This window comes from Triturus cristatus, chromosome 9 (genome assembly GCF_964204655.1).
Source record: "Triturus cristatus chromosome 9, aTriCri1.1, whole genome shotgun sequence".
Taxonomy (NCBI): Eukaryota; Metazoa; Chordata; class Amphibia; order Caudata; family Salamandridae; genus Triturus; species Triturus cristatus.
The window spans coordinates 57,840,015-57,852,981 of NC_140592.1; the positions used below are offsets into that span (position 1 = coordinate 57,840,015).

Genomic DNA, 12,967 nt, shown 5'->3' on the forward strand with positions numbered 1-12,967 from the left:
GCACAAAGGACAATAAAGAACAAACTTTGGCAAAACCAAGAATGTTCATAATTGCCTTTGCAAATCCTCTTTTGCCAATGCTGCGCAGCATCAGACAATAAAGACCTAAAATTGAAACAAAGATGCAACGAGGGGGACCATATTATTCTGTATGCACCTACAGGCATATCACCATGCGTGCACACTACCGGAATGACAGACGTACAATTTTCTCTTTTAAATGAACAATTCATAATTGCAGATGCCACTTGGATTGGCTACATTTTAAAAGACAAAAAAGCACTTTTTGGATTAGATGCAAGGTCATAAAACTTTTTTTTTTTTAAATGCAAGGATAGCAGGGGAACAGTTGGAGAGGGTGGAAGCAGCACAACAGAGAGCAATACAACGTATGCACTCTTATGGGGTGCTTCCGTGAAAAAGAAAAAACGTGAGAATTGGAAGGATTCAAGTCTGCCAATAAAAAGGATGGTAAAGAGGCAATATGCCCCACAGGAGATACAAACAAGAAGAGTAAAGCAAGGCATTGAATAATAATAAACAAGCAGCTTTGAGTGATACAGCCCACCAATGGGCAGGCTTTAAAACTCACCAAGTTGTAGGTCCTCAAGAGGCTTTTGCCTACGCACAGCTAAAAGATGTTAGGCAAAATTGAAATTTAAATCTATGCCAAATTAGACAAATAGATGTAAAAGAATAGAGCCACAACCACAGCCCACAACCAGATTCTAGGATGCCTTAAACGGTCAATAACTCAAAATAAGGCCCCTTTTGAGAGGGCAAGATCCCAAAGATATATACAACCTAAGAACTGCCAGCTTTTGCAAATCCACACAGACTGGTTAACAGACAGACGTTTAAGGTTTGCTGCATGATATTCTTGATTGAGTGCTCATTTAACTGTAGAACATGCACAGGGCTCCTCTGAAGCTACACTGGTTACAGTCTATCCGGATCAATTATTTTCCCGCCTACAAAGCTATTTGAGTGCCTCGAATATAGCTCATCCAGGACGCAAACCTAGAATTTGCAATGCTTTATCCTTGCAAGCTTATAACAATTTTAAGAAGTCATTATTTTACCGATCTAAGGGGGCCCCATGGCATTCATGTAGGTCCACTGAAGGCTCACTTAGACTCTGATCACAAATGCAATTATAGGAAATAGATAGGCACCTTTTCTTTTTTTAACAGGATAAGACTTGGATTTGGGGTACTTTATCGCATAGATTTTTAACAGTTGTCTGGGAGACTGCATAGGTAATGCCAGTCACCACTTTTTGGCTGAATTACTATATCTGGGGGGAGTGGGGCAAAAGAGTTTCTCTGTGGGCCATAAAAGTCATTGACTGAGCAACCCTGTACACAGATGCTTTTTTTGTACGCTTCACTGATCATGGAACGCATGCACTTGGTTTCCTTTTCTCCAGTGCTGCAGTTCTTTGTTTGGACGTGTGGTAGGTTGGTAAGGTATTTGGGAGTTTATGAAATGCATGCAGCTATAGTGGGTTGAAGGCAACAATTCAGTAATCACTAATGACCATTACTATGCAAAACATGGTAGGTTCTGGCAGTTGCCGGAGGATGCATTCAGGCAGCTAACGTGGAAAGGTGTGGACCAGGGCCAAATCAAATGAGTTAGTATTAACTTGTTTATATTGGCACAGAATAAACAGAATTGTGCTTCAGAACACCTGTTAACCCAGGGATCTCATGGAAATGCTATGGCTCTGGGCCACACTAAGATTATTCCTTACACCATGCACTTAGAGGATTTCAATACAAAAGCCTGGATAGTTTATGGAGTTCGGGTCAGCATAGGACTCCGATCTGAGTTACATTATTTTCCCTCGATTCATAAAGCAAATACACCCGGAGGCTGACATCTGGTATGAAGAATCTCTCTCTCCCAAGAGGGAAAAAAAAGACACTCATGGGATGGTACAAGTATCACCTTCACATAATTACCTGTTTTTACTGTCTTAACTGACACACGGAAACTGCATTTTACAAAGTGTTTTCTTTAGTTCACTAACTTTATGTACCCTCTTGGCTCTTCTACTCTCCTGAAATGAGTAGGAGTGTTGGGTGGGAAAGACATAGGTAGGGGAAGTGGAGAGTGAGTTCACTGTGGTTCCGGAGGCATGCACAGGCCAGGGCAACCTTTAGCAGAAGGCAAGTGCTTGTTTTGTATACTACATTTGGCTCTGTAGTGCAGCTCCTAGAGTGCCCTTATCCCCTAGATCCAACATCAGACAAGACATCTTCAAAAGAGAGATGAGCTACACACTGCAGAGGGTAGGCACATGATAAAAGACAATAAACCCTTCTTAAAAGTTATGCAGGACCCCAGGACACGTGCAGAGCAGGTGTGGACCAGCAACGGAAATAACCATGCAACAACATTGACTGGTTTTATGAGCAGAGTGTATGTACCAAGGGTAATGGATGGCCTTACTCAGACAAAATCCAAGTCCATATTTTTCTCACAGAGCTTTCATTCATAACCCAAAATGTAAGAAGAGGAGTACTACGAGCCATCAAATGAGCTTCGGCGCCTCACATGAGGCATGAAAAGCTATATAAAACACAATTGCAAATAAAATGGAAAACATTAGGGAGCGTCATATGGTCTAGAAGGTAAATTGGCTGACAAAGGAAAATTGGAGAGAGGCAAACATTTCACTGTGAACTTGGAGTACAATTAACTTACTAAGTGCTATATGGACTAGTTGGCCAAACTGTCTCCTAAAACGTAATTTAAAAAATTGTTTCATTGAGATCCAACTTGATATAAAACTAAGTTGCGATTTAAGATATACTTGCATCACAAAACCACAGCGAACTATGTTACAATTGTGAACATTTGAGCACTTTCCGATTTTGCAAGAATCTCATTGACTCGAATAAAAATCAAGAAAACTTATCACCATGACAAAACAACATTTAGCAGTTACAAACCAGCTTCCTCACTTACATCTTTAGCAGAGGATCCAGACACTTCAATCCAGGTCTTTGAAAAGAATGCACATGAGCCCAGCATGAACACGATATAAATTGCAGCATGAACCGGGTCGTCTAGTACTGAACCAAACGACTCCGGTGGCGAGAGGTAGTAACACAGCCCACCAACCGGATAAGCTCGAGCCGGACCGCCAGTGGAGGTATCCTAGGAAAAAAAATAGTGAAAGGTAAACAAAACAAATATTCCTTACACGTGTAACAAATCCAAGAAAAGAAACAGATGTCTTTAAACAGAAAATGCTGCTGCTTTCCCTTATTCACTTTTTAGGTCTCGCCTAGCGTTGCAGCGCGCATACGCTGCTTGCTCTGTGACTGCTATTGTGATCGAGGAGATTTCAGAAGGGGACTTGAAGCCCTGCCCATAATTTTTCATTGGGTCGCGTCAGCGTTAATGCTAAACACTGGCTTCCTATTGAAAAGAATGCTTCTTGGTTACCGCCCTTTCTCCTTATCGCCCGGCCCATACGGACTGGGTCGCTTGCTTCACCGCTGTAATGAAGGTATTTCTTATCTGAAGGAGGCGTATAGTAACAGATCATGTTTCCGCCTTGTTTAACTTGCATCAAGGTTCAGGCAGAGTTCACAAAGCTCAGCTCTATCATCGCTGCGCCCGGTTTTGCTTTAGTTTTTATAGCATTTTCTATATTGCACTTTTTGTCCACTTTTATTTTTTTGTTCACTTGGAAGCGCGTACCTGTTGGACTTTGCCGCCACGGTGAATTGCTCTGACACGTAGTCGCGGGTGTCCGCTGTCCCCGTCGCGCAGTTCTGCACCCGCCCGTCCGCAGCTCACATCTAGGCCACTATGCGGTTGTGAGTGCTCTGCACAGCTTGAGGGCAAGCTGTATCACAGTGCGGACTGCAGGGCACCTAACTTTGTGGAAGCGTTTTTTACGGGTAAACCACTTATTTTACAATGACGCCAATGTTTAGCTGCTTTGCCTGTATGACACACACCCCGACTAGTTGCGTGTCTCCCGACTAGCACGCTACTTCGTTTTAACAAGCGCTCGTTATGCGCTTTGCCATGATTTTGTGCTCAACGCACTTACTCTCCCCAATGCTCGAAGAGATAGTCGTTCCCCACACCCATGGATGTATGCATCCCCTTTCCACCCTCGCACACAAGACACGCGGTTTCACAGGCTACCGCCACGTGCGTGCATTAATCCGGTCAGGGATTTTTCACTCAAACGAGGCTGCTGAACCTACGGCTGAGCTGCTGCGTCTGTAATATGCCCCTCGCTCTCAGGGAGGGAATGCCTCGGGCTTTCCATGATCCATGTGGTGTGCACAGTTTTCAGGAGCAGGGGCTGCCCATCCTGGGAGGGTCGGGCTGAAGAGGCGGCCATAGTGTTTTGGAGGGAGAGGGAGGGGCAGAAAGGGATACATGTGCGGAGGGGCGCTTGGGCCTGAAATACGCGCTTTCCTCTAAAGACGGGGAGGGGGCTTCACACTAAACAGGGCTTACCTTAAACAAGAGTGCCGCATAACTGCCCGCATGCCTTCCTCCCCACCCCCACAACTGTAGGGGGTGCGCTTCCCTCAGACACAGCTGTTCGCATACAGAGGGTTCACAAAGTTCAATCTTCCAGATTTGAGGAGAGATAGAGGGAAAGCGGACACCCAGGATTTACACTCCTGGGGGCTGATCTGCAGAATAAACTGGCCCTCAAAATCCCAGCACATCATTAGATCATGGCGCCTACTTCCTCCATTCCCCCCAATGCTGCTGTGGCTGCGATGCCCCCTACTACACCTGGAGGCTCAACCGTGGAGGGTCTCAATCAGAATGGGTCTAAATGCCACCCGCTGAGAGCCCGTCCTTCGCCGCCAGAGCCCAGGGGCAGATCACACATGGCGAATGCAAGCACCCAGCTTCCCTGCGAATTTTAGATGGTCCTGACGCGCATCTCTCCTGCAGCACATTAACACCTTCCTGATCTTAGGTTTCTGCACCTACTCCCTGATTTCAAACAGTATATATCTCGCATTTAATGCTACTCTCCTCTGCAAATCATGCTTAATGTAGCCATCCCAAAATACAAATAAAATGGCTGCCTACACCACAACGCGAGTCAGCTAGTCACTGGAATAAAACTGGCATTTAAAGGGGTTTATACACATGCAGGTACTGGGTAAATACTAATATTTAAAGGGGTTTTTAAATACACAGTTTCACTGTAGTAACAAGCATTTTCTTTTTCCTGTGAGTAGTGTATGCCCCTTCCCCCCTTCTCTTTGCTGTGCTGGTGTCCATCACATTAATAAAAACCATTTCCATTTACAATAGCTCACACTTGTGTAAATGCAATAGGTTTCGCATTTACAAAACTTTTAGCTATTGGCATTTTAAATTACAATGCATTTTATTTTTGTTTTACAAAAGAAAAACAAAAAAAAAAACAATGTCATTTACAATATCAATGGCTCAAAATAATGTCAGTGCGAGACCTATTGCATTGTAAATGCTTGTTAATCAATATAAACAGATGCTCCTGGTTGACAGTTTTGAAGCCTGTGCCATTTTCTTGGGCCCTTTGAATATGGACAAAAAGTAAATGGCTTACCCCAGAGGTAGGGGAGGGATGGGGGGGATAAATTGCGCAAAACTAGAAATAATATCCCCTCTGCCCACAATGTAATAAAAGCCACAAAAACATATAAGGTTGAACAAGTGTAAGACACAGAAGCAATTTTAACTGTTGAGCCCTCTACACACATCATTTATTATGCATCAGTACAATTCCTATTCCCTGAATATAGATTATGAAAAAATAGCAGCAGAATACTTACAGACCAAGTACCTAGGAGATTAACCAGTAGGTTGCCACTAAAGCGAGCAGACAACATCTGAGATATCACATACAAATTGGATACCAAAGCAGATTGGAGGATGATGGGAATGTTGGAGGTATAGAAAAGCTTGATAGGATAGGTGTTGTATTGTCCACGATAACGTGCCGATTTGATTGGAAGGTCAACTCTGAAACCCTGCATATAACAAAGGAGAGACAGAGTAAACATGCACTAGAACTTAAAATGAAACACAATATACTTAACACAGAAGATTCAATGACATCTGCCATTTTCTGGCTTTCAGCAATCTATGCTGGTTTCTGGAAAAAGGTTGCTGCAACCAAAACTGATCATCCCACTCCTCCCATGTCAAATAGTCATTTAAAACTCTTTAACCTCAAAGTGTTCCGCTTCTGTGAACATTAGGATAGTCATCATGCCTTTCAACGTTAAAGTGGAGGAGCTCAAGAATTTACTTAACGGGTTGAAGAAGTTCCTTTACTTTTATATGGGGCGCTTTAAAATTAGTTTCACCCTGCAGTTTTGTCAAGTTAATAAGCTTAGCACTCTGAGAAGTTTGAGACTTTATAAAACTTGGCCAACAGAAAATTCTTGTAAAAGTTGTTGATAAAATACTTTCCTGAAAAAGCTTAGAGAAGAAATATTCTCTTAAAACTGATTTTTAAGTATTTCATCTCCACAGAGATGGCAGACAAAATGCGAGCCAGTCCAAAGACTTATGCGGACTCAAAACTACAGTGCAGATTACAAACGATTTACAACATATAAATAATGATGCCTTGGTTGGAAGAAGGAAAGACAAATATCCTAAATTCTTAATTTTAAGCTCAAAACACAATTTTCAGTTGGAGACCATTTTATTATCCATATATTGAATATATGAAGGAGGCGGCGGCCATGAAAACGATGAACTACATTTTCAGCAATAGGAAAACGCCTAGAAGATGCTGACCAGTACAAGGATGGTTACGTAAACTCACCTGAAAGTATATTACAACAGCAAAGACAAAGATGGTGGCAATCAAATTCATCAGGTTGGGAAGGTTCTGTCGGTAGAAGGCCTCACGGAGAGCTCTGATTTTGTCAGTGCGTGTAGCCAAAAGGTGGAACAGAGCAATGATGGCACCTTCAAACTCAGTACCTGAAACGGCAGTGCAGCAGATATAGGAATTACTACAGGAATGTTAGAAAGACAACGTATCCTCTGTGGGCAGACCAACATTGGCAGAAAAGTATACCACAAAAAATATCAAGTTAGGATATGAATACACCGGGAACTTAAATATGTTAAATGCTCTTCACTGAACTGGAACAGCATCCAGCAACACAGTACTTCAGAAACATTTTATCTATGCAGTTCCTATAGCCTGGACTCCGGTGTCCACCAGCATGGATCGGTTTTTATTAAATACTGTTCAAAGAGTGGTCCGTACCTGTCTGAGTTGAAGGGAGAGTTTACTCCTCTGAACAATCAAGACAGAGCACAGGCAGAGTCTATGTAATTAAGTGTATGCAGAGTAATCTGCTTGTAAGGATGCAAACTAGGGAGGTTCTGTAATTCTAAGAAAACTACCCCTTTTTGTTTGCAATATATCTATTTTTGAGTATCAGGTGAAGTACCAAAAATAATGCAGGAACACAAAAATGGCTACACGTTTTAAAGAAATGTAAGCAGACAGTTTTCCTTTTACCTCTGCCAGTGTTCACGGTGGTGGGGCTGAAAGCTTTCCAGACAATTGTCTCACAGATGTTTGTAGCAATGAAGAGAGAGATACCAGATCCCAAGCCATAGCCCTTTTGTAAAAGTTCATCCAGAAGAAGAACTATAAGACCTGCGACAAAAAGCTAAAAGAAAGAAAGGAAAAGAACCATGTTAACACAGGGTATTACTCTTACTTAAACTTGTTGATGTCAATTTACCTGTGTAAGTATTTGATCTCACTTTCGTAATTGCATAGCTTAGAAAGGTTTTGACCTATCGGCACTGTACATGCTTTGCTTTTTCATAAGAAAGAGCGAGAATGTTTTAAATATGAATAATAAAAAGAAAACCTCTAGGGCAAAATTAACCCCTTCCATGCACGGTGAATTCCCGCGCTGTGCGGGCGTTTCTCTTAGTGGGCGGGGATTCCGACGGCCGGGAGCCGTCGTGCGCACACGCCCACCGTGACACCGGATGGCTCCCGGCCGTCCTGCGCATGGAAGAGGTTAAACACATCAAAAACCTGCTAGTCATTTGTTGCAAACAGATACGTAAACAGTTACAAACAGATATATAAATGGTTCAATACTAGTCAGTTAACTGCACTAGCTCCGAATTTGTAGAAGCATGCAGAAAGAGTCTAGCTGTTCTAGCTTATAGCTTTCTAAAAAGTGCTGAAAAAATAATAAATCATGCTCTGCTGGTCATTAAAGGCCAAAAACAAACAAACAAAAAAAAAAAAAAAAAACCAACGAAAAAAAAAAAGCAGAAGAAAGGCAAGCAACGGTCTGTTATTGTTGCTTTAAACAGCTGCTTCAATTGTGCTCCGTGACTCGACCTGCCTTTCACCTCGGCTGCTGGCAGCAGGCATTGGGACATCAGACATTGTGGCATCAGAACTAGACTGTAATAACATAGTCTAATTCTGACGTCTTTTCTTTATAATCGGCGACTGGGAGCGTCACAAAACGCCAATTACAAATAAATTAGAGACTGGCGTTTATACAGAGATTACAGAATCCCATGTATAATATATGTATAGGGAGAGCGACAAGCACCCCTACATTATGCAAGTAGACTCCTATTTATCGCAGTGATTCTAATGACTTTCAAAATGCCAAGCATGTATATGTTTGCACAGGATTGACAAAGGAGGGTGAACAGCGAGTGTGTGCATTTTGACACCTTAAGTACGACACACAAGTCCATATATGGGATACCTACTCACTGTGCCATGGAATTTAAGCTGCACCATAGTGACAAGATCCAAAAAAGCCGAAAAGGGTCTGGGGGTTCAAACAATGCAAGTAATATTTTAACTATTCAAGCCATAAGCAGGTGGTTGATAGTCTACCCAAAACTCACAGAATCTAACCACCAATCCCAAAACTAGAAAAAAAAAAAATCAGCATTTTAGGAAACTGATTCACTATCTATTTTCCGAAAGCGCATGCAAAACTCAAGGTAACCAGGCAGTGGAGTGCACATTGACTATTTCACATACATATTTTAGATCCTGTGCCTTATGAAGCGATTAATGGAGAATATGGATGCATCATAACAGATACTTCTAGATGTCTGTTGCCTCAGGATCATCATTCTGGCAAGGAATTCTCTAAGTTTAATAACACTTAACAGGTCAATTTTCTTCTTCTACAGATTTTTTTCATGGTTTCTGCCGATATTCTCCACCTCTCTGCTTTCCAAAAACATTTCTGGTAAACCTTAAACAGGGATTATACCTGCAAAAGGGGCTCTTTGCCCTTAGCATTTCTGACATCTTTATCACCAGTAATTCATTTCGCACTTTATATTCACAACAATTTACGTAGTAAAAGAGAAGCAGAGATGCATTGAATCAACAAACAGATTTTAGTTCAGAATATTTCATGGATGCAGCCATTAATGAACGAGATCCTCTACTGATGTACTAAATCTGGGACTACTAATGGGTCTTGGTGGCCACTAATCACAGTCTCTAGCAAAATCTAACCATTTGCGGAACAAACAAAAGATCAGATTTACACCATATGTCCATGGCCTGCACTCGCTGCTTAAAAATCCTGTGCTTACCCTGATCACAATTAAGTTCGCAGAGGAGATTTATTCACAGTAATTGTTTACTACTGCAAACACACACACAGACAAAAGTTATGAAACTGGAATGCCTATTTGCATTTTTACAAGTGAAAGAAAAACAATTTAAAGAAAATAAAGAAGCAGAGAGAAGAGAAGTAAAGTAATGTGTTTGTTTAAGGGCGGTTTAAAATTTACATTAAAGAAGGGAAAGCGGAGATTTCATTGAGGGGGTTCAAGCTGGATGGTGCAAAGAAAGGAAGAGATCTGGACGACTATTAAAATGGGGTGGGGAGGGTGTAACAATCTGAAGTACCAGGCGCATGTGACAAACAGTGCAAGTGACTGTGAAAGCCACGAGTGAGTAAATTGTGTGGGGGATCACTTCAAAGCACTTTAATACAGCATCAAGTGATAAGGATCCCGATAGCCAGTGTGAATGAGTTTCCCTGTTCGAACAAAAAACATTAGCATAATAAATCTGCTTTTGCAAATACCTGGATAGTGATAAGGAGGCAGATGCCCGCACCCATCTCTGAAGGATCGCCATACATTCCTGTCATTACGTACACAATAGCCTGGCCGATGGTAATAATCATACCAAACACTGTAGAACAGAAAAAATGTAAGGGTTAAACCCATGATATGGGCTAGATTTATTATCATGAATAACACACTTCTCAGAACCAGTTGAGGCCATGGGGCAAACAGGGGTTACTGGGTTTTACGCCTTTGTCCTTGTGCATGACCCACGATGGCTCTGCAAGCTGAACACCATGCACACCCATTCAGCACTTGACCCTCCGGACAGCTGGGCAAGCAGTCCGAGGCTTTTCATGGAGGTGGGGGGGGGGGGGGGGGGCAGGGTGTAGAGGCCCAGCTCAACCGTTAACAAATAATATGTAATAATGATTGGCTAATCCAGTACTTAATTGAATTAAAGAGACAGTAGGCCCTTGGCACAGTTAACAGGAGAAAATACTGATCAAGCTTGAAATTATTTCACTGATGCAGGATCACTGCGAACATCTTAAGCAGACTGCTGTGTCACTGGTCCGCAGGTGAGTCATTCATTTCTTCAGTCACTGGCAACCCCCCCACGGCAGCTTTTCCTAAAGCCAGAACTCCACTGTTTTGAACAAAAATTCAAAAGGCACAGAAGTTACCCGAGCGGAGGAGCAGTAAGGCCCGTAGCACGAGGCCTCACTCCTGAGGTGTGCTCAACAGCCCTGCCATTCTCAAATGTTTGGGAGCTTTATGCAGACCACGACTGGTCAGTGCGCGCAACTGCAGGGTTCACAGAGAAGAGAGTCCCAAAATAAAAAGAAATTCTCCTAAATAAGCAAAGAGCTCATCCTCCAGAGCTTGTGATTCTCCAGTGATCCCCCCCACTCCCTGACAGACAGCACAGATTATGTCTGAGGCAGTTTTTGGAGGTACTGGTCTCACACTTCTTCTCCAGGGTTGCCGCAGCATATAGGGTGTGGTTTAAGTGTGTGCGCACGGCATAGATATACAATCCAGCATTCAGGTCAGCTCCTGAGTCACAGCAGGCTAGTGTGTGCCTCTGGGCTGTCTTTGCCACCAGGACATGGTGGATGGGCTCCTCTGGACAGTCTCTTTCTGCGTGGGGTATCTTCAACTTCCCTCCCTTAGCAGACCAGACAGACTGGTACAGAAGCAACCACACAGCTTTTTGAAGATTTTCCAGATCAAGTCAATCAATGAGAAATCTGGAACCAACGGCTGGTGGGGCCAAGAGGAGGAGGCGTGGATAACAGAGTCATGCTGTAGACATACAATTCTGATCCAACTGTAAGGGTCGTAGAACCGGTCAAATGCGGTACATTCGCTTTGTTACCGTCTCCTTTGCAGAGCAGACAGTCTTCGTTTCGGGTCATGGTTTTCACAGCAGGTACAGAAGAAAAGTGCGTCAAACTGAAGCACTCAAAACAGGAGCACAATCACCCGGGAAGACTTAGCACCAGGCAGCCATGAGCCTTTGATAGTTGCACCAATGGCTACAGCAGCCTCCCACGGTCCTTCCACACCTTACTGCCAATGTATGTTCTAAACCCAAAACTCTAGAATGGCAGCAATACACTTGTCAATACTGTAGAGGGTCATCTTATGTCAGACTCTACCATGTGGGATCCAAAAGAGGAGCCTACTTGCCTTAGAGTAGCCCATTTGCATTCAACAAGGAGAAAATTCCAGCCACCAAATGTACTCCTAGCGCACACAAACTCACTCAGAGGCCCGTGCAGGGTCCTCACACATCATAGTAGTGAAAATGTATCAGACCGAGACAGATCGCTCTCACAGGAAAAAAAGCTTGGCCTGTACTAATGATCAGAGAGACCGCTTTCTGCCAGTGCCGCTCCATGACTAGGTCTATGATTAAATCGCCAAATTCTAAGGTTTAGGACCCGTTGCTCATGACACCATAAGTCACCACAGCCTAGCCAAACAGGAGCACAATCTTCAAAAAGAATGAAGTAGCCTTGTCAATAGTCCCATGTCCATACTACCCCACTACTGAGGCATTGACACTTCAGCATTTTATTACTGATAATTAGTAGAGCACACGACCAGCGATTAGCATGGCAATGCAGCACCAGTCAAGTGTGAGAGTTTGCACAACTGTACATAAGTGTAGGTCATTGAACCAAAAAGAATAGAGATTAACTGTAAAAGACTGCCCGTAACAACAGTTTTGCACTCTGAAGACTAATATTTCCATTGGTTTAACACTTCTTATGCTGCAATCTATTGGTTAGGGGACCAAAAGCATTTTAAGTTTATTTGTTGGCAGAATCCATGTAAGACACCGCCCTTCGAATCTAGATCGGTTCTCTACACTGCCCCAAGCGACCATGTCCATTTCAAATTCCTTTAAACGCCCTAGTGTACTGGATGGCCGCAATGAAAGCCTGCAATGCTCCACCCCACGTGGAGAGACAGACTGGTTACCTGTAAATTACCACTGTTTCAAGTTGAAAACCTCTGCAGTTTATTTCACAACCTGTATTTTTCTATCCTAGATTTGCAGGTTTTGCATAGAGAACCATTTGCAGCTTAGGTGAATGACTGAACAAATGCATCCAAAGGAAGGTTGGGGCAAACACATGCACAGCTACTTCTTCCGTGGCACAGTCTGTTATCTTTCGGGGTGTCGCAGAGAATGGAAACTGGTGAAAAGGCGATGGGGGGGAAAGATGCATGAGAACATCTCACCATCCTGGTTTTTCCTTTTCGCTTTTAAAAAAGAATCTTTCCCACAGTCCTGTTCCTTCTCTCACGAGACAGATCCTTGGTGGTCCTCATGTTTGGGTACAGTATTCTA

The 12,967-nt window shown here is 43.0% G+C and overlaps 1 protein-coding gene across 1 annotated transcript in view; it reads right to left on the reverse strand.

Moving 5' to 3' along the window:
- Positions 1-12,967, reverse strand: part of SEC61A1 (SEC61 translocon subunit alpha 1) — a 55,469-nt gene that overhangs the window by 3,788 nt on the left and 38,714 nt on the right. The window contains exons 6-10 of the mRNA XM_085624401.1: positions 10,119-10,228; positions 7,535-7,688; positions 6,824-6,984; positions 5,820-6,017; positions 2,977-3,168 (exon numbers count right to left, since the gene is read on the reverse strand). Coding sequence (XP_085480527.1) covers positions 2,977-3,168; positions 5,820-6,017; positions 6,824-6,984; positions 7,535-7,688; positions 10,119-10,228 — 815 coding nt within the window. The remainder of the gene's footprint in view (positions 1-2,976; positions 3,169-5,819; positions 6,018-6,823; positions 6,985-7,534; positions 7,689-10,118; positions 10,229-12,967) is intronic.